The following is a 22,086-nucleotide window of genomic DNA, read 5'->3' as shown; positions in this document are numbered from 1 at the left end:
TTTGCCCAGGAGCTTAGCAGCATATAGAATCAGGAACTCTGCTGCAAGAGAAAGTAAGTGTTTTCCACAGGGTTCTAACTGCCTGCTCGCTGGAAGGGATCATGGATCCAGTACCTGTCTATCCTGGATCCCTGGGGAAGCTTCTGGAACTATTTGCAGAACTTCAGTAAAAGGTATAAACTGATTATTACCACATCTAACGCTGATTATTCTGTGCTGCACCATCCCTGTTCCAACTCCCCTGGGAGCCAGCCCTGGTTGGGAAGGGTTAATCATCTGGCCCTGCTCATCACCACCTAACTCCCAAGGGCCTTCATCAGTGCCCAGCAATACCAGGCCGAACATTCCAACTGGCGTCACAAACGTTTTAATTATTCTATTATTAGCCTTACAATTGACAGACTGTCGCGCGCCCCCGGTCAGGCCTGACCAGCACTCGGACCGCCATGCTCCAGTACCGTGACCGCAGCGATGCGGCCGGGGCCTGCACACAAAGCTGCACAACTCTGTTATCTATACAGTGGCCGCGGACGGGTCAATAGGTGGTTGATATGAAGCACCTGGTCACTGTCATTATACAGTTGACGGAGCTCTGCTGTGCAGCTCCGCAACTGAGCACTTCCACCTGCCGCTGGCACCAGGAAAAGCTGATTGGCATAGGTGCCAGATGTCATATCACCACTGATCAGATATTGATTACCTGTCCTAAGGATAGGCAATCAATGTAAAAGTCCAGCACAATCTCTTTAAAGGTGGCACATTTTTTTATTCCATTGCTTTCATTGAGATGCTCTATTGAAATAATATAAGAAAGCACAGAGTCTAGGGGAGAATATCTCTGAATGTAGACCATCAAATGGAGTCTGCACATCAACACATGGAGGCTACGCTACTATATACTATGGAGTCCAACTGCCTTCGTTCACTTCCAAATAGACTACCTTATAAAATTCTGGAAAGTCTGACTTAGGCCTGTTTCCCATAGCATAATACTGAATGGCCACGGGGCTCCAGACCCAAACCAAGCCTATGAGGGGGTTGAGTTTGGCTCAGAAGACTGCGGGCAGTCTGAACATCATGACCTGAACAGTGATACACAGATGTGTGAAACTGGCCTTATTCAAAGCAAAAGTCACCGTCTAAACTATGTGCATGGGAGGCATGTATGATAATGGTTACTTGTTCACATTTGTTTTTTACGCCTTGGACTGTTAGTCTCATTTGTTGCTTTCTTGCTTTTTATATTACATACAGATTATATAATATAAGATATCCCCAAAAAGTAATATCCAAAAAAAGGCAACAAACAGAAAGACAAAATTATTCACCAAAGAGATTACTATATTAAAAAAAAAAATCTAAAAACGGCCAAGATGAAAAAACACGAGACAAGTTAAAATATGAAGTGTAGAGATACAGGTTAAGTCATGAAAAAGTTCACAGATTTATGTAATGTTACATTGAGCCAACCATAACAATTATTAGCAATACGGATGAGTATATATAAAGTGGGCTGAAGATGTGCAAAACAAGCCAAATAGACAAGTAAATATAAAAATTTATTTAGGAGAAAAGAGAAAAAAGTACTAAATAAATTATAGCCAAAAAAATTATATACAGACCAGGTTGCATTATAGAGCTCCATCTGTTCTCCCGCCACTCACTCCAATGTGCGTTTCACTTAGGCTTCTTCAGGGAGTGTAATGACCCCGTTACTTACTAATTCCATCTTTAATTAATGTGTGCATATCTTCAGCCCACTTTATATTACTGATATTGGTCTTGGTTGGATCCATTTATTTGATGATTGATTTTGTCATTCTGTTTGTTGCCCTTTTTTCGATACTACTTCCTGTGTGTTTCTATTTGTTGTGTTTTGAATGGCACAATTACTGTTATATATAAATGAAGGTATTTCCTTCTATATAGATTTTACTTATATCATATAACATGCAGATTGTTTGGGACTTAACCTGTTCTGCTTTTCTTTTAGATATGTGCATTGCTACTTCCATCTCCCTCTTAATGATTCTCATCTGTGCGATGGCCACATATGGTGCCTACAAGGTAAATTTAAGGTTTACCCTTAATTTAGCTGATTAATACCACAAAGTGCATGTTCACACTGACCTTTTTGACATGGATTTTGAAATGGGTTTCCTTAAAAATCCACATCAGAGATTATTCAAAGAGAGTTCAAGCAGTTTTTGATTTAGATTTTAAAGTGGTCGCGCTTTAAAATCCAAGTTAAAAAAAAGCTCTCTGTTACTCTACCCCAACTCTCCTGCTTTAGACCATTACTTTATTCATCCTCAGGGTATATATGTCTACATGGCATGCAAATTGAGCAGAAAAACATCTGCCAAAAAAACAGAGCAAAATCTGCATTTGAGATACATTTCCCAGCAGATATGGAGAGTGGAGCAGATACATCCACTGAAATTAACCTTTTATTTACCCAAGCGACGATGTGCTGCCTCACTCTCCATATCTGTTCACTGTTGGATCAAGACCTCAGAGGTGTGCACCCGCTCTTTCAAATTGCCAGTGCTGAGTGTTTTAGCTGCACAGAAATACAAGCTGTCACTCTCAGGTCAGGAGAGCCGCCGGCCAGTCCGAGCACTGCGTAGGTATTGTTTTAATCTGTATACCAGCGTCATCACTGCCATGCCTTTACTTTAACTTAGAGAAACCAAAGACAAGAAAAATACCCAAATGATTAAAAGTAAATATATAAATCGCACAGTGCAAAAATAATAATAAATAATAAAGGGTATTTAGTTAACATAATTTTGATCAAAATAATGTAAAAGCTGTCCCGCCACGTCACGGCATCCCTTGTGGGACAGTCCTAACTCTAATATTAAAAACCTTACCATTTGTCAAGTGACATACATATGGACAAGGACAGAGAGACTGGATCCCTGGTGCAAGCTTAAAACCGAGGCAGGATCAGTGTCCCAGCCCAGACAAAGGGCGGCCACACCCTTTTATATGCACTCAAGCATATTAACTGCAAAGAAAAAACCTGAAGGTGTGAACTGGAACATAAATTGATGTGCATGCAAAATGGAAATGCATGTTCACACAAGGCCATTAAACAAAGAGAAACCAAAGACAAGAAAAATACCCAAATGATTAAAAGTAAATATATAAATCGCACAGTGCAAAAATAATAATAAATAATAAAGGGTATTTAGTTAACATAATTTTGATCAAAATAATGTAAAAGCTGTCCCGCCACGTCACGGCATCCCTTGTGGGACAGTCCTAACTCTAATATTAAAAACCTTACCATTTGTCAAGTAACATACATATGGACAAGGACAGAGAGACTGGATCCCTGGTGCAAGCATAAAACCGAGGCAGGATCAGCGTCCCAGCCCAGACAAAGGGCGGCCACACCCTTTTATATGCACTCAAGCATACTAACTGCATACTACCAGCGTCATCACTGCCATGCCTTTACTTTAACTTGTAAAATCGTGCTGACAGGTTCTCTTTAATTACTCCTGAGTAGTGATGAGCGCACCCGTGGAAGTTCGGGTTCTGGTACCAGAACCGAATTTTAGTCCAAAGTTCTGTTCAGATACTAGAACTGTTACCCAAACTTGAACTAGAACTGGTACCCCATTGAAGTTAATGGGGACCCAAACTTTGGAGCTGGAAAATCTCTCTCTCTCTATCTCTTCTTTTGGACTTTCCTGGGAACTCCGAACATTAAAGCGGACATTTGGGAGAAGTTTGTGTTCAGATTTTAGCACCAGACACTTACTTTCAAGTTCAGGTTCGCTCATCTTTACTCCTGAGATACATTTGTCATGAACTTTATTGCGGATCTGCCAGGGATATTACCCTATGTGTTACAAATTAAATACATGGTCAAATTATAAAATTGACATCCTGCGTATTTAAAGGTCTATTCACATCTCCAAGATCCTATCCGAATATGTTGTAGGTGTAATAATAATAATATTAGCAAATATCTCCAATTAGAAATGTAATATAGTTCTTCTCATTCGCTATGTCTCTTTCCTCTTGTGCAGGCATTGCAGGACCTTAGGTATCCATGGTTACGTCCACTAGCAACTAGCTAACTGTCACTATATCAGTGGTCATAACCATGGATTCCTAAGGTCCTGCACATGAGGAAAGAGACATAGCGAATCAGAAGAACTATTCTACATTTCTAATTGAAGGTATTTGCTAATATTATTATTATTACACCTACTATATATAGGGATAGGATCTTGGAGATGGGAATACCCTTTAACTCTCTATGTTGCGTGTGGATTTTGCCTGGATTTATCACGCAGCATGTGGATGAGATTTAGTAAACTCTAATCCCCCTTGTTGGCACTGTAAATGCCTGGAAAATCTGAACAGAAATTGTGTCTGTCCTGTGTGAACATATCCATTACCATTTACCGGTGATTATTTTCTGTTATTTTATTTAATATATGAAAATGCATTTTAAAATGGAAAAAAAATATCTTACTTCATGTACGAACAGGGCTGATAGATACTGGTACACTGTTGTGCTACTTTATGTGGGCATTTGCAGTTAATGCAACCATATGAGCAAGTTACCGTATTTTTCGGACTATAAGACTCACTGGACCATAAGACGCACCCCAAATTTTGGTGTGGAAAATAGGAAAAAAAAGATTTTTATAAGATGGGGGTCTGTCTTGTAGTCAGAATTTAAGGTATCTTACCTGGGGGGCTGCGGCGGTGGAGCAGGGTCACAGGAGGCATGGTCCCTTCCTCAGGAAGCCGGCAGCGGCAGAATTGGGACAATGCAGCGGGCCCTGGTTGGGAGGAGGGGGTATCCCAGCGGTGCGATGCTGCGGGCCCGGTGTCGATGGTGAGGCAGAGCAGTGTGCGTTGTGTGGAGTACTCTTACAGCAGGCAGAATTCACATGCCAGGGGAGATTTACTAAGCTAAAAGTGCCAAAAAAACTGTCTTTGATGACTTGCATCATATTTGCTATGGGTTTTAGACATTTGTTGCCATTCATAAAAAGGTGTCGTTTTTTGGGACACCATGAAATCCAAAATTTTGATCAAATTACTGGCACAAACTAAGCTAACTGATAAGTGATGTCAACTTAAACTAGAACAATGCACTAAATTTACCAAAAAGGGTGAGCCGCTGTGAAAAATTTGTCACATTTTAAAGGAAATCTGTCAGCAGGATTTCACACCCAAAACTATGCGCATGTAGGTCTTTCAAGGAATAGTCCAGCTATACCTTTACATGGTCAGTCCGTTCCTCTGTTACTGAGAAATCAGGGTTTTAATTGATATGCAAATGAGGTTGATGAGCTATTTGTAGACCTGAAGCCTCTGGCACTCCAGCTCTATTCCCTGCCCAGCACCGCCTCCTCCTGCTTGGCTCATTATGGCTCCTTTGCCTGTCCTCACACAGCATTGAGGCTGTCAGTCAAGCAGGAGGAGGTGGCATTGGGAGGGAAATAGAGCTGGAGTGACAGAGGCTTCAGATCTACAAATAGCTCTTTAGCCTCATTTGCATATCAATTCAAATGCTGATTTCTCAGTAATGGAGGAACAGACTGGCCTTGTAAATATATTGCTGGACTTGTCTTGGAAAGAGCTACGTGTACATATAGTTTGGGTGTGAAACCCTGCTGACAGATTAAGACTCTCTTGTCTAAGTTTACCCAGTCTAAGAATTTTACATCACTGCTAAATATGGCACAATTTGTTTTACATTTTTTTGGGGGGAAAAAAGTGTGTGTGATTTTTTTGATTCATAAATCAACCTAGGAGTAAAAGTTTTGGATATTTTTAATTCTAAACTGTTTGCACAGTACTGTAGCTTCCTTCTTTAAGATGCATTTGTGCAATAAAAGTAATGCAAAGGGGGGCACAACATAGCATAATAAAATATATACTAAATGGTGTTTTCTAGTTTTCTGAAAGTGACGCACCCCCTGGGCCAGTGTTGTTTGGGGGATACCCGGAGCCGGATCAGATGGGGGTTGTAGTCTCCGAGTGGCGGTGACCCGGTCCGTGCCCAGGGTGTCAAGCTCAGTGTGTGGCAGTCCTACAGATGTTACTGGATGTTCTTTAGTGTCGACTACGCCACCCGTTGATTTGCGGTCAATACGGCCGCCGCTGCAGCAGGGTCCGCTGAGGCTGGTGGTGTTTGTGCAGCTCTGATAGTATAACCCCCAACGGGAGGGGTATAGCCTCAGGGGGTCAGGTGTAGAGGATGGTGGTTGTGGAGGTGCAGTGAGGATGGTAATGAGACTCAGAGTCGGGCTGTGCAGTTCAGGGTCTTTACTTACTGCTGTTATTCTGGTCACTCCGGCCTTGAGCGACCGCCCGAGCCGTGCTGCGTCCACCAGGTCCTGGACTCGGCCAACTCCCAAGTAATTCTGGAGCGTGATCCTGAGCTCCCTTTCTGACGTTCCTTCTCTCTGGCCTTCCCCACCAGGGATCCACCTAAGTCCGGCTCCCTCGGGCCTCTTGTTGGTAAACCCTTGTCTCTGGGTTCCCTGACCCTATTCTTGGTCTGCCTTCCGGGTGGATTTAGTGGGTGGTCGTGGCAGATCCTGCCCACGACCTCCGGTCTCTGGCTGAGGATTAGTGCCCTCCACCAGCTTGGGATCCGGTACCCTTGTGCCAACTCTTCACCCTCTGGTCTAATTTTGGGATCTTGGAGTTCTCTCTTCTCCCCCTCTGGGTCCTTCTTTCTCCTCTCTCTCTCTGGGCCTTGGAGCTGCTCTTCTCTGCTCTGCTCCTCAGGTTACACTCTGACAGACTGACCTCTACAAAAGACTGACTGACTCTGATCTAAGATGGTTCCCACCTTATATACTCCCTCTATGTGTGAGCTCAGGTGACCAGCACCCAATGAGCTCCTAGCACTACCCAGACTGCTCCCCCTATCTGCCCCTACACTACTGGGATGTTTCACCCCCCTCCCACTCCAGCCAGGGACAGACACTGTCGTACCTGCACATTTCTCTAGTGGGAGTACCGTCGGCCTGTTCCCCGGAAATGGGATGTGTGTAGTGCATGCAGCCTACTGAGCTCAGTTCCACACTCCATCCTTACCCGGGAGTGGAATATCACACCTCTGGGTTGAGGTGCAATACCCCTGTAGCAGCCGAATCCTCAGGGTGCTACAAAAGCTTTTGGAAGATTGATGTTTCAAGTTTTTTGCTTGCTCTTTGCGAAATTAAATATTCTTATTAACATCCAAAGGATTAAAACCAGAGCTGGTGCAAATCGATTCTCAGGACCTGGGTTATCGAACACATCAGTCATCCGTGGCCACTGGATGGGAGCCGTGAGAACCGTCTCAAGGGCATCCGCAGTTCTGCTTTTGATTAGCCGGCCTGGCATGATGTCATTATTACGGACTCTGAAAGTCACAAAGCCCATTTTTGATTTGCAACTACTCTAATTAAAACCCATTCAGATCATGGTTTTATTGGTGGCACAAAGGGTGAAGAATTGAAAGTTTATTAGATAATTATATAACTTTTCATTATGGATTGTAGTCTAAGGGGTAACATTTCTCCTTGTGGAGAGTGACAAGCCAAGCTTGGCATGTCAGAGTAAGGAGACTTATAAGTCATGCATGCTCCTCTGGGAAATTAAATATGCAAATTGTCTCTTCAGAGAGGAAGAAAACTAGAAATCTATAGCGTCATCTATTGGAAGCAGCGATCCTAAAAGTCAATATCGACTCTTTAATGAGTCTTAATTTCCCCGAGGATCATGCATCGCTTATAAGCCTCCTTACTCTGACATTCCAGATTTAGCTTGGCACTCTCCACAAGGAAAACATTGTCCCTTAGGCCCCAGTCCAGAGCCTCTCGTCTAGCCAAATCAGATCTCTCACTCTGCACTGAGGAGGGGCAACACCCCGAAACACAGTGTCTGCAAATTGAGATTCTGGTTTGGCTTTTATCTTAAGTCACATTGCAAGACTTGTTAAAGGGTCGATATTGACTTTTAGGATTGTAGTTTCAATAGGTGGCGCTATAGTTCAATTCCTCTGCCTCTTTGAAGAGACAATTTGCACATTATGGGTTGTATAAATTTTAAGCTTTGATAACATTTCCATTAGTTGTACGAGGCAATATTCTTGTGTCAAAATGACAGAAACCATGATGAACCCTATTATGAGGAATTCGGTTCCAATGTGGGCCATTAGGATGCAGTGTACACTGCAATAAGGTTTCTGTAATGGAAATTTCTGCAACAGATGTGAATTCACTTTTAAGTTTTACACCTTTAGGCCTTTTCACACAAGTACTATCTGCATATTTTTGCACTTGTAAACTTTTTTTCTCTTTTATTCCCTGTAGCAACATGCAGCTTGGATTATCCCATTTTTCTGTTACCAAATATTTGACTTCGCTCTCAATTCTCTAGTTGCTGTCAGTGTGCTCGTCTACCCGAACACAATCCAAGACTACCTGCGACAACTGGTAATTATGTCACATTTATACTTTTTATACATCTGGAGTGTGGACATAAAACCACTAGGCTCTATTGGACAGATATTACATATCGATCATATATCGAGTTTTTGATGAGCTTTTGAAGCTATGCATTTTCCCTGCACAAAAAAGCAGCGTCTTACAGATCCAGCAAAGTGGATGGGATTCATAAAAATCTCATGCCCACTGAGCATTTTTTTTGCACTGTGTGAGCTGACCTGCGGTACATTTTTGAAATCTGCAACATGTCAATTTCTCTTGTGGGTACTCTGAGTTTTATGTGCAGATTTCCACATAGAATCACATTAGATGGAAAATCCACAGATAAAAAAGGCGTATGCATAACACATGTAATAATAATAATAATAATTTTTATTTCTATAGCGCCAACATATTCCGCAGCACTTTACGTTTTAGATGGGACATGTGCAGACAGTAAAAACATTACAGAATAACAATAATCACATAAATCAACAGATACCAGGAGGAGAGAGGATGCTGCTCACAAGCTTACAATCTATGTGGAAAGAGGGGAGACACGAAAGGTGGATGGTAACAATTGCTTGTATTCTACGGTCAACCATCAACGTAATAAAAAGGGTAATCACCTAATGCTAAATGAACCACTCACCAACCAGTATGTGAACAAGTACAGACACAGAAGTCTATTACGTACATGGGGGTGCGTGAACAGATGATACGAGGGACCTGGTTTGGATGGAAATTTTGTATGGGGGGAAAAAAAAGGGATAGTTAGATAAGGGAGGTGGGGCAATAGGCCAGTCTGAAGAAATGCTTTTTTAGGGCTCACTTTAAACTATGGGTATTGAGGGTTAAGCGAAGAGTCCTGGGTAGTGCATTCCAAAGAACTGGCGCAGCACGTGAGAAGTTTTGGAGACGGGAGTGGAAGGTTCCGATTATTGAGGATGTTAATCTTAGGTCATTAGCAGAATGGACGGCACGGGTAGGGTGGTAGACTGAGACGAGGGAGGAGATGTAGGGCGGTGCTGAAGCATGGAGCACTTTGTGGGTGAAGGTGATGAGTTTATATTGAACTCTATAACGGATGGGTAACCAGTGCAATGACTGGCACAGGGTGGAGGCATCGGTGTAGCGGTTGGCGAGGAATATGATCCTGGCTGCCGCATTCAGGACAGATTGGAGAGGGAGAGTTTAGTAAGAGTGAGGCCGATTAGTGAAGAGTTGCAATAGTCCAGATGAGAATGAATCAGAGCGACAGTAAGAGTTTTTGCAGAGTCAAAGGTAAGGAAAGGTCGAATTCTAGAAATGTTTTTGAGGTGTAGATGACATGAGCAAGCAAGTGATTGGATCTGGGGAGAAAAGGAAAGATCTGAATGAAGTATAACCCCAAGACAGCGGGCTTGTTGCTGGGGAGTAATGGTGGAGCCACACACGGAGATGGCAATTTTGGGCACAGGTATACTAGTGGAGGGAGGAAACACAAGAAGTTCAGTTTTTGATGGATTCCGTTTCAGATAGAGGGAGGACATAATGTTAGAGACGGCGAAAAGACTATCACTGCTGTTTTGTAATATTTCAGGGGTGAGGTTAGGAGACGATGTGTATAATTGGGTGTCATCAGCATAGAGATGGTACTGAAAAGCAAATCTACTGATTGTTTGTCCAATAGGGGCAGTGTATAAGGAGAAGAGGAGGGGGTGTAGGACTGATCCTTGAGGAACCCCGACAGTAAGGGGAAGGAGAGAGGAGGAGGAGCCGGCAAAAGATACCGTGAAGGAGCAGTAAGATAGGTAGGAGGAGAACCAGGAGAGAACGGTGTCCTTGAACCCGATAGAGCGGAGCATAGTGAGGAGGAGCTGGTGATCCACAGTGTCGAATGCTGCAGAGAGGTCCAGGAGAATCAGTAATCCTACCCATGACTGTATCAATAAAGTTTTTTCAAAGCCAAATACCAAGAAGTATCAAAAACAAAGCCGCTTTATTTAAAACAAGATATATCAAAAAGATTCATGCAAATTGCCTCTTCAATGAAAAAGAGGACTGGAACCCTAGTGCCACCTATAGAATCATAGAATCATAGAATGTTAGAGTTGGAGGGGACCTCCTGGGTCATCTGGTCCAACCCCCTGCTCAATGCAGGATTCACTAAATCATCTCAGACAGATGTCTGTCCAGCCTCTGTTTGAAGACGTCCATTGAAGGGGAACTCACCACCTCTCGTGGCAGCCTGTTTCACTCATTGATCACCCTCACTGTCAAAAAGTTTTTTCTAATATCTAATCTGTGTCTCCTCCCATTCAGTTTCATCCCATTGCTTCTAGTCTTTCCTTGTGCAAATGAGAATAAAGATGATCCTTCTACAATGTGACAGCCCTTGACATATTTGTAGACAGCTATTAAGTCTCCTCTCAGTCTTCTTTTTTGCAAGCTAAACATTCCCAAATCCTGTAACCGTTCCTCATAGGACATGGTTTGCAGACCTATAGGAAATAGCAATCCTAAAAGTCACACGCTCCATAAGGAGAGTCGTTACCCCTTAGATCCCAGTCAGAGGCCTATTATACAGCCAAATCAGGTCTCATGCTAGGCACTGAGGAGGGGCAACAGTACGAAACACATGTCTGAAAATCAAGATTTGGTTTGGCATTATCCTAAGTCATGTGACAATGCTTGTTAAAAGTTCAATACTGACTTTTAGGATTGCTGCTTCCAGTAGATGGCACTAGAGATCTAGTCCTCTTTCTCTCTGAAGATGCAATTTGCATATTTCATTTCCCAGAGGAGCACTGCATAGCCTATAAGTCTCCTTACACTGGCTGGTGAAAAGGTGAAGAGAGCTGTAACAACATCCATGGTAGCAAAAAGTATCTTCTTCTTTATTAATTCATCACATAATACGGGGAGACAGCAAAACAGATGTTTATCAAGGGCTTGAAGGCTTGATAAAGACATATTAAGGTTAAACGAGGTTGTCCAGCTATAAAAAAATAAATGTAGTTTGTGGAGTTGGTTCCCACTGTACAACTAAAATAGCTTCCACTTTTTCTGCTAGATTTTGGATTGTGTCTGTGGGAATTCATCAAGAAGAACAGACACTGAGGTTGGCCTGGCTTACGATTTGCATCCAACAAGTGCTTAGTAGAGTTCAGATCGGGACTCTGCGGACAGTCAAGTTCATCCACATTAAATTTCCCCATGCATGTCTTTATCCTTGCTTTGTGCACTGGGCACAGTCCTGAGGAATAAAAAAGGCCTTCCCAAGACTGTTCCCACAAAGGTGGAAGCTACAATTTGTCCAAAATGTCTTATATGCTGAAACATTAAGATTTCCTTTCACTGGAACTAATGGACCTAGACCGACCCCTGAAAAACCAGCGCGTAGAATTAACCCTCCTGCACCAAACTTTGCTGCTGGCACAATGCAGTCAGGAAAGTAACCTTCTCCTGACATTTGGCAAACCCAGACTCATCGGTAAGACTGGCAAATAGAAAAGTGTGATCCGTCACTCCACAGAGCATTTTTCCACTACTCCAGAGTCCAGTTGTGGCAGCTTTGCGCCACTCAATCCAACTCTTGTCATTGTGCTTGGTGATGTAAGGCTTACAGTCAGTTGATCAGCAGTCAGCATGTCGCGAAGCTCCCAGAACTCCATTTTTGTACTGATGTTAATGCATGAGGTGGTTTAGACTTTGCAGCTATGGAGTCAGCAGAGCATTTCACTTTTCTGCCTTCTGCCCCTCAGTAACATTACATGGTCTCTCCCTTGTCTTTCATAGCCTATATGTGACGATCTGCAGCTGCAGGCTGTCACAGAACTCTTGAGTGTTGCACAGACAGATTCTCCCCAGTGGCCTCAATACATGCAGACATTTCCACCCAAGTCCACTAGATGGAGCCCTGACAAGTATGCAGATACTGGGAGGTGGAGTTTAGCTAGGGAGCTCTCAGTGCAGTTTAGTTGAGTTTTCAGTCAGCTTCCAGACAGAGAGGAACTAGAGAGAGCAAGCTGCCGTCCGTGTGGCTGAAGGCCAGGCTAGGCCCCAGGCTGCGGGCTAGTCTGGCCAGTGAGGGCCTAGAGTGGGCCAGAAGGCAGAGTAGAGGAGAGGAGCCATCTAGGACAGAGGGACCATAGAAGGTTCGTTCCAGACGCAAGCCGGGCACCGGGCCCGTGCCTATTGGGATCTCTATGCCCAGTGGGAAATCCGGCGTACCGAGGAGGATTTTATAGCCCTCGGTCCACCCGTGAATACCGCACATTCAGAGGACTAGGTACCACGAAGGCCCCAGCATCCAGGGATAGTGGTAACCAGTGGAAAGCCCTAGCCGCCAAGCAGACGGGTGAGAGAATCATCAAGGAAGCTAGACCCTGTTCCAGGCAGGTCAGAAGCTCCAGGGAGAGAGACAGGAAGATACAGGCAAGGAGGCCTTACACCCGCTCACTGGGGAGCAAGTCCAGAAGTGCACACCCTTCCTACCGAGTACCCTGGACCGTACCTGACATCCGCACCAGTAAAGGTACTGAAGCGAACCCCTGTGTGCGTGTCTGTTCTTCCTCTGACCCGGCTGGGTCCCCTCTCTCCTGCATCCCTTCACACCATCCCTGCCCCGGGGGCCCGCTCCACCTGTGGGGAGCAGAAACACCTCAGCTGCCATCCCAACACCCCCGGAGGTCTGCAGCAGCGCTGGTACAAATTACCAGAAGCCACAGGTGGCGTCACGATTGAACTACAAATCCCATATAAACTATCCCCTTTTTGTTGACCGCCCTGGGCCACGGATCTGGCCAGCCACTGTGATATATTCCCCCCCAGCATCCATAGGCCCGGACACCGAGTACCCCACTGCCCTGGGGGCGCGTCATTTTCTGGCGTCACGAACAGGATTTCGTGCCTGTTGCCACCGGGTACTGTGCGCCTTAGAGAACTGTGTTGCATACCGTGGTGAAGTTTTCCCGCCAATTGCCGCTGTTTCCCGCCATTGTCCGCCATTTTCGAGTCGCCGCGCGAGAAAAAGAGGGGTATAACCGCAGAAGCGCGCAAAGCTCAAGCCTCGCCTCACGCACTGACGCAGCGTCAGGTCCTGGAAGGAGACCGCCGTGCCGGAAAGCGCACGCCCTGAAATCAGAGACGCAAAGTTCTGCACCGGAGTTGCTCGACAGGCAATTCCCCTGTTCCCGTCCGGAGGACCTCAGCCAGCGCTAGAAGCCTTAAGGTAGGCCGCAGTTAACTAGGGGGGGCACAGCGATGGCGGATGATCAGCAACACGCCGGGGCCCCAGTTAATGCCCCAGATGACCAGTCTGCACCCGGCGCTGGTCAAGCAGGAGCAGTCGCCGCACCAGCAGGAGCTGTGGCACGGATGGTGCCCATGGCTCTACAGCATGCCCTAAATGTTCAGAGGGTGAGGGAACTGTTGGAACAGGACACCCTGACTGAACGGGAGGATGACCAGGACGGGTCACCCACCTCCCATAACGAGGCGCAGCACAGGAGGGGGTGCCCTTGAGCTACTAGTTCCCCGGTAGCTCTCATGTTAAGTATAAGTTAATCTGAACTTGGAGTCCGTGAACTATGAGCGGTCCCACCATTGTACATAGTTTGCACCTCCTGAGATGCCCTCTGGTGGTTTTCACAACACCACCACCACTAAAAACCTGCTTGGCGTGGCCGAACCAGTGGTCCTACACCAGTCCTGCAGCCCGCCCAGGACCTTCGTTGGGGGTTTGGAGCAGGTCCCCCACAAGCCAGCTTACCCGGATGAGAGGGACACACCCGAGGAGGGATCTCATCAAAAGTGGTCGGTGCAGAAAGTAAAGTTGTGTTGCTGCTAATGTGCGTGTGCTCAATTGTTATAAAAGTATTTTATATATATTAAAAAAAGAAAGAAAATATTTTTGCTACAAGTAAAGTATAAATAATGTTTATTAAACCTGTTATTGCAACGTTCAAGCTACGTGCCTCCCATAAAGGGAAGAAAAGTTGTTGTAGTGTTTAAAAATATGTTATCCTTGTGTTACCTGTTATACCAAAATATTTCAGTCCGGGAGTACTGACTTGTACTAGGGGGGAATATGACGCCCTGCAGCTGCAGGCTGTCACAGAACTCCTGGGTGTTGCACAGACGGATTCTCCCCAGTGGCCTCAATACATGCAGACATCTCCACCCAAGTCCACTAGATGGAGCCCTGACAAGTATGCAGATACTGGGGGGTGGAGTTTAGCTAGGGAGCTCTCACTGCAGTTTAGTTGAGTTCTCAGTCAGCTTCCAGACAGAGAGGAACTAGAGAGAGTAAGCTGCAGTCCGTGTGGCTGAAGGCCAGGCTAGGCCCCAGGCTGCGGGCTAGTCTGGCCAGTGAGGGCCTAGAGTGGGCCAGAAGGCAGAGTAGAGTAAAAGAGCCATCTAGGACAGAGGGACCATAGAAGGTTCGTCCCAGACGCAAGCCGGGCACTCTATGCCCAGTGGGGAATCCATCATACCGAGGAGGATTTTATAGCCCTCGGTCCACCCGTGAATACCGCACATTCAGAGGACTAGGTACCACGAAGGCCCCAGCATCCAGGGATAGTGGTAACCAGGAGAAAGCCCTCGCCGCCAAGCAGACGGGTGAGAGAATCATCAAGGAAGCTAGACCCTGTTCCAGGCAGGTCAGAAGCTCTAGGGAGAGAGACAGGAAAATACAGGCAAGGAGGCCTTACATCCGCTCACTGGGGAGCAAGTCCAGAAGTGCACACCCTTCCTACTGAGTATCCTGGACCGTACCTGACATCCGCACCAGTAAAGGTACTGAAGCAAACCCCTGTGTGCGTGTCTGTTCTTCCTCTGACCCGGCTGGGTCCCCTCTCTCCTGCATCCATTCACACCATCCCTGCCCCGGGGCCCGCTCCACCTGTGGGGAGCAGAAACACCTCAGCTGCCATTCCATCACCCCCAGAGGTCTGCAGCAGCGCTGGTACAAATTACCAGAAACTACAGGTGGCGTCACGATTGAACTACAAATCCCATGTAAACTATCCCCTTTTTGTTGACCGCCCTGGCCCACGGACCGGGCCAGCCACTGTGACATATTCCCCCCCAGCATCCATAGGCCCGGACACCGAGTACCCCACTGCCCTGGGGGTGCGTCATATATATGGGGGCTGGTTTTGCTATTAAGATGAGCAATGAGACAGCCCCCCTCAGACACAGTGCCGGTCATATGCCTAAACAGGAAATGCTGTCCTGTGTTGGACACAAAATGGAAGACGACCTACTGGAACCTAAGATAAGAGCTTTTAACTAACGTCTGGGGCACCCATTGGAAGTGTTCATTACATAGATTATTAATTGAGCGCATGTAACCACTTCTTTTCTTTAGTTGGACACCCCATTTAAGCAGTGAACAATTTTCTCTGTAACTCAGATCCTTCTCTATAAATGTGAGACTATGAATTCTTTTAGCGTTGGTGACCTTTTTGACCAAGTGTGGCCAGATTTACAGCTCGCTAGACAGTCACTTAACCTTGAAACATATCTCCATGACATGACTCGCAGGTTAAAAGCGGTTCTCTGTCTCAATGACCATGACAAATGTGAATGCTTTGTGGTTTAACAAAGCTGCAAGAATCTGATTTTATTGCTATTTTTGTAATGAGTTTTTGTTTAATTCATTTACACATGGATTACGGCCAACATTTTCTTCTGCAGTGGCTGGATGACATAAATCGTGTTGGATAAGGTCTGGATGTCTTGCTAAGCAGGGCTTTTAATATCTCCTCACAAACGCCCAGTTTCTTTCTACTTCATATGAAGATGGTAGCACAGATTTACTATTATGTCACTAAAGTAATCTCAAATGTCACCAGGTGTTCTCCGGCTATTATTTTTTATGTGTATGCATTTCAAGGAGGCAGGCTAGGACTGGCCCACAGGAGAATCCTCCGGTGGGCCATCACCCTCTTATATGAGCAGCACTTGGCACAATATACTGGAATCACTATGTACATACAAAGGCAGAATCTTATTCATTTATCAGTCTACCCAGTTCATTGTTATATAAATTGTGATTGAGGATAATGTCACATGTAGCTGAAAAGTGGGGCCCTGGCGTTGGTTTCTGATGGGCCCTTGGCAACCCAGTCCGACACTGCAAGGAGGTATATAAGATTAGAAGACATATCTGTATCTCCTTCATGTCCATGGACCATGTCTAGTATTGCAGCTAAGAGCCATTTTACTTGAAAGAACCCGTTGGCAAGAGTTGTCCTGTTTCTCAGGAATCATGGCTAAAACATACAGTACAAGCCAACGTTCATAGTACCATTCCAGAAGAGTAATTGCTATGCACCATTTTGCGTCTAACTACCCCTCCTTTGCAGGCAATACCCAATTTTTATATCTGTTATGCACCCTAAATGTCTGAAATATGCGTTTTGGTGCTGTCAAAACCTCCTGAAATCTGTTCCAGATTTGCCAACTTTTCCGGGAGTCTGGGAGGTGTCCACTTTTTCTTGGGGCCTCCTGGACATTCTAAATGATATTAGTCTCACCTGGTAAGGTGGATGGATCCTCTAAGCCTCAGGTCTGGGTGTGCACAGAAATCAGGAAAGCATGTGGGCAGCAAGGACTTGGCATAGAGAGGATCTCAGGAGGAGCAGGACGGATGAAGTGGAACCCAGCAGGGATAGAAGCAAGTTAAAGCGCAGTATGCACATGTGGCACCTTGCTGTTCACAGGTACCACAGGACCCAAAAGGGTGCATGGACGGACTTCTCCACAAGAGGCCCTCATTACAAACAAACACCTCCACCCTTTCACCTCATATCACCAGAGGGAGCCCGGATAGGGATATATATATGGAGGGTGGAGCAGTTCAGTTAGTTGTTCAGAGAGTGTGCTGCCACTGAGAGCAGTGAAGACACAGCACGTCTGATGCTGTATTGAGGGTCCCGAGTGTGGCCGGAGGCAAGGAGGAGAGGAGAGAGGAGTTGAGGGGGCAGAGGAGCATCATAGGCTCACCCCAAGACACAAACCGGACACCGGGTCCGCGCCTACAGGGTCCTTTATACCCAATAGGGATCACCGGCATACCAGGAGGACTACAAGTCCCTGGTTGACCTGAAGCTAAACCCTTGACAGGACTAGGAACCACGAAGGCCCCGGCGTCCAGGGATAGTGGTTGCCAGAAAAAGGTCCTACTACCAAGCGACAGGTGAAGGAACAGCACGACACAGAAGCTAGGCCCAGTTGCAGGCTGGCCAGGAGCTTAGAGAGAGGGAGACACGGACCAGGAGGCCTTATACCCGCTCACTGGGGAGAAGTCCTGAAGTGCACCCTTCCTACCGAGTACCCTGGACCGTACCTGACATCCGCACCAGTACAGGTACTGAAGTGAATCCCCTGTCTCTGCCAGTTACTCCTGCTGCGCCATCTCTTCTGCACTGCAAGCCCCAGCATCACCACCATTTGCACCCACACTGCCCAGGGGGCCCGCTCCGCCTGTGGGGAGCAGAAACATCCCAGCTGCCATCCCATCACCCCCCGGAGGTCTGCAGCAGCGTTGGTAACCATTACCAGAAACCACAGGTGGCGTCACGAGACAAACTGTACACTAAAACCCCTTTTTAAAGAGAGACCCAGAGTACGGGCCCGGGAGCCGACTGCCGTGACCTCCTAAACAAGGTAAAAGGCCCGGGTACCGAGTCCCCTATATTCCCCCTGGGTGACATACACAGAAGGTGGAGCACACCAAACTGAGAAGCCTAGAGTCAGAATCCCAAGACACAGGTTTGTGTCTTAATAGGCCTTAAATATGCATAAAGAGATGATGTCATTGACCCACACTTTGGAAATTGAAAAACCAAACGTGGAGCACAACAGAGGACAGCGGACTCAGGGGAAGGAAGCAGAGCCTGAGATACCTGGGACAGGTGTGTAACTGGAGATATGTCAAGTATAACTAAAGGGGTTCACTGCTTGATACAGGGGTGTAGCTAGTGGGTGCACAGGTTGAAGTCAAACAGGGCATCAGTGTTTCAGGAAGACTCAATAATTCCATAGTATCAGCCACTGGTATCAGCACACAGATGGCTTAGACTATAACATGCAACGTATTACAGACTTTAAGAGAATGTAGTCCTTGGTACATTTAGCTTTTAAATAAAACATTTTGAGAAAAGCCAAAATTACTTTAATCTTGTCCCAACACATGAACTGTGCCCACTCCATGGACAGTGGACACCACCGGTGTTATATATCATTAAAGGTTAAACAAAGCAGAAAAAATACAATTGATTGTGGCAGGCAGGGGTTCAATGGGCTAAAATATAAATTTTCTCAGCCGAAGCTCACCTAAAATATTGTGCTTTATCCAACAGTAACATTGTCTCAGGGTTACAGTTTTGGTTTAGATGACATCATCAGAATTAAATGACATCATCACTGAGCCTCAGGGTGTGACTGAGACATACTGTACTTTGGCTGAATAAAACAGCAGATCCAGGCCCATTTTTTCCTTTAATTGACCGAAGAACCTCTAAGGTATTACAGTAGATGTCTACAGAAAGGATGAGGGAAAAAAAATAGAGTCTGTGAAAGTGTTTTCATCGCCAGCTGTTCCTTTTTGATGATGTTCCTGTTTTGCTAATGAATTGTTCTCTCAAGTCTTCGAAAGAGCATCTGCAGATTGTGCTGGCCAGTAACCGTTCATAATTGCAGTAGATAGTCCAGAGCCGTCAGGTAATGTGATCCTCTTGGCTGTTCTTCCAGTACTTCTGTAGTATGCTGGCGCATATCTGTGCAGCAGAAACATAATTGTAGCTGGAATATTACTGCTTAGCTTGCAGAGTTCCACAAAGAGCTCCATAGACCTCATAAAAAGTGAATCATATTGTGGCTCTTTCCCTCTTTCAGTCTGACGCATATTATTCCAATGTCAAAAAATACTTTAGGTTGGATGGTATTTTGTGAATATCATTCGCTCACAAGTCATCCTCAATAAACTCATTCAAGACTTTCTTCCTTTGCTTGGGCTACAAAAGTATCCCCAGATTTTTATTAGGCTTCCTTCACACTTAGGATCGTAAGTTAATAACAAAAAGCTAATATTTTCTGCTGATGGTATGTGCCTTCCAATCGGTCTATATACAGTGGGTACAGAAAGTATTCAGACCCCTTTAAATTTTTCACTCTTTGTTTCATTGCAGCCATTTGGTAAATTCTAAAAAGTTCATTTTTCTTCTCATTAAAGTACATTCTGCACCCCATCTTGACTGACAAAAAAACAGAAATGTAGAAATTTTTGCAAATTTATTAAAAAAGAAAAACTGAAATATCACATGGTCATAAGTAAGTCAAAGAGTGAAAAATTTAAAGGGGTCTGAATACTTTCCGTACCCACTGTATATATATATATATATATATATATATATATATATATATATATATATACATATACATATATATATATATATATATATATATATATATATACAGTACAGACCAAAAGTTTGGACACACCTTCTCATTTAAAGATTTTTCTGTATTTTCATGACTTTGAAAATTGTACATTCACACTGAAGGCATCAAAACTATGAATTAACACATGTGGAATTATATACTTAACAAAAAAGTGTGAAACAGCTGAAAATATGTCTTATATTCTAGGTTCTTCAAAGTAGCCACCTTTTGCTTTGATGACTGCTTTGCACACTCTTGGCATTCTCTTGATGAGCTTCAAGAGGTAGTCACCGGAAATGGTCTTCCAACAATCTTGAAGGAGTTCCCAGAGATGCTTAGCACTTGTTGGCCCTTTTGCCTTCACTCTGCGGTCCAGCTCACCCCAAACCATCTCGATTGGGTTCAGGTCTGGTGACTGTAGAGGCCAGGTCATCTGGCAAAGCACCCCATCACTCTGTTTCTTGGTCAAATAGCCTTTGAACAGCCTGGAGGTGTGTTTGGGGTCATTGTCCTGTTGAAAAATAAATGATGGTCCAACTAAACACAAACCGGATGGAATAGCATGCCGCTGCAAGATGCTGTGGTAGCCATGCTGGTTCAGTATGCCTTCAATTTTGAATAAATCCCCAACAGTGTCTCCAGAAAAGCACCCCCACACCATCACACCTCCTCCTCCATGCTTCACGGTGGGAACCAGACATGTAGAGTCCATCCGTTCACCTTTTCTGCGTCGCACAAAGACACGGTGGTTGGAACCAAAGATCTCAAATTTGGACTCATCAGACCAAAGCACAGATTTCCACTGGTCTAATGTCCATTCCTTGTGTTCTTTAGCCCAAACAAGTCTCTTCTGCTTGTTGCCTGTCCTTAGCAGTGGTTTCCTAGCAGCTATTTTACCATGAAGGCCTGCTGCACAAAGTCTCCTCTTAACAGTTGTTGAAGAGATGTGTCTGCTGCTAGAACTCTGTGTGGCATTGACCTGGTCTCTAATCTGAGCTGCTGTTAACCTGCGATTTCTGAGGCTGGTGACTCGGATAAACTTATCCTCAGAAGCAGAGGTGACTCTTGGTCTTCCTTTCCTGGGGCGGTCCTCATGTCAGTCAGTTTCTTTGTAGCGCTTGATGGTTTTTGCAACTGCACTTGGGGACACTTTCAAAGTTTGCCCAATTTTTCGGACTGACTGACCTTCATTTCTTAAAGTAATGATGGCCACTCGTTTTTCTTTACTTAGCTGCTTTTTTCTTGCCATAATACAAATTCTAACAGTCTATTCAGTAGGACTATCAGCCGTGTATCCACCTGACTTCTGCACAACTCAACTGATGGTCCCAATCCCATTTATAAGGCAAGAAATCCCACTTATTAAACCTGACAGGGCACACCTGTGAAGTGAAAACCATTTCCGGTGACTACCTCTTGAAGCTCATCAAGAGAATGCCAAGAGTGTGCAAAGCAGTCATCAAAGCAAAGGGTGGCTACTTTGAAGAACCTAGAATATAAGACATATTTTCCGTTGTTTCACTCTTTTTTGTTAAGTATATAATTCCACATGTGTTAATTCATAGTTTTGATGCCTTCAGTGTGAAGGTGTGTCCAAACTTTTGGTCTATACTGTATATATATACAGGGTGGTCCAAAAGTAGGTGTACAGAAAGTGTAATAAGGTTATGAAGGGGGAGATTTATCAAACATCAAATCAATAAAGGAGTGGTTCTGCAGGTGGGGACCACAGACCACATCTCAGTACCAATGCTTTCTGGCTGATGTTTTGGTCACTTTTGAATGTTGGTTGTGCTTTCACACTCGTGGTAGTGTGGCACCCCAGGGGTCTGGTTTCCTCAGTAACGGCAATGTTATGTCTGAGAGCAGGTGGGAGGTCTCTTGGTCAGGGATCCTATGCACGCCACACCTCCTGCCCAGTCCTGGGAGGGGAAGAACTTCCCCTATATAAACCTAGGGCTGAGGCAGGGTTAGTGAGTAGAGAAGAAGTAGAGACAGAGAAGAGAAGCAGATATAGGAGAAGAACATCAGGAGCTCTGTGGGAGCAGTGCTATAAAGAGTCAGGGGCTGGCAGCTGCAGAGCTCGCCCTGACTGAGAAGCTATCACCGGACCCGGAGTCCGAGGCTGTGGGGACTAATCTTTACCCAGCAGCAGAAACCGCCCGGCAGGGGATTTCAGGTCCTCTGG

At 45.2% G+C, this 22,086-nt stretch overlaps 1 protein-coding gene across 1 annotated transcript in view; it reads left to right on the top strand.

The window, feature by feature from the left end:
* The window catches only part of LAPTM4B (lysosomal protein transmembrane 4 beta), a 149,879-nt gene that overhangs the window by 58,766 nt on the left and 69,027 nt on the right, over positions 1–22,086 (top strand). The window contains exons 3-4 of the mRNA XM_073679637.1: positions 1,994–2,067; positions 8,349–8,471. Coding sequence (XP_073535738.1) covers positions 1,994–2,067; positions 8,349–8,471 — 197 coding nt within the window. The remainder of the gene's footprint in view (positions 1–1,993; positions 2,068–8,348; positions 8,472–22,086) is intronic.

Source organism: Phyllobates terribilis, unplaced genomic scaffold (assembly GCF_046119375.1).
Source record: "Phyllobates terribilis strain yellow unplaced genomic scaffold, ASM4611937v1 Scaffold_4__5_contigs__length_816908805, whole genome shotgun sequence".
Taxonomy (NCBI): Eukaryota; Metazoa; Chordata; class Amphibia; order Anura; family Dendrobatidae; genus Phyllobates; species Phyllobates terribilis.
Note: the sequence above shows the minus strand (reverse complement) of the source record. Positions and strands in the feature narration are given on the sequence as shown.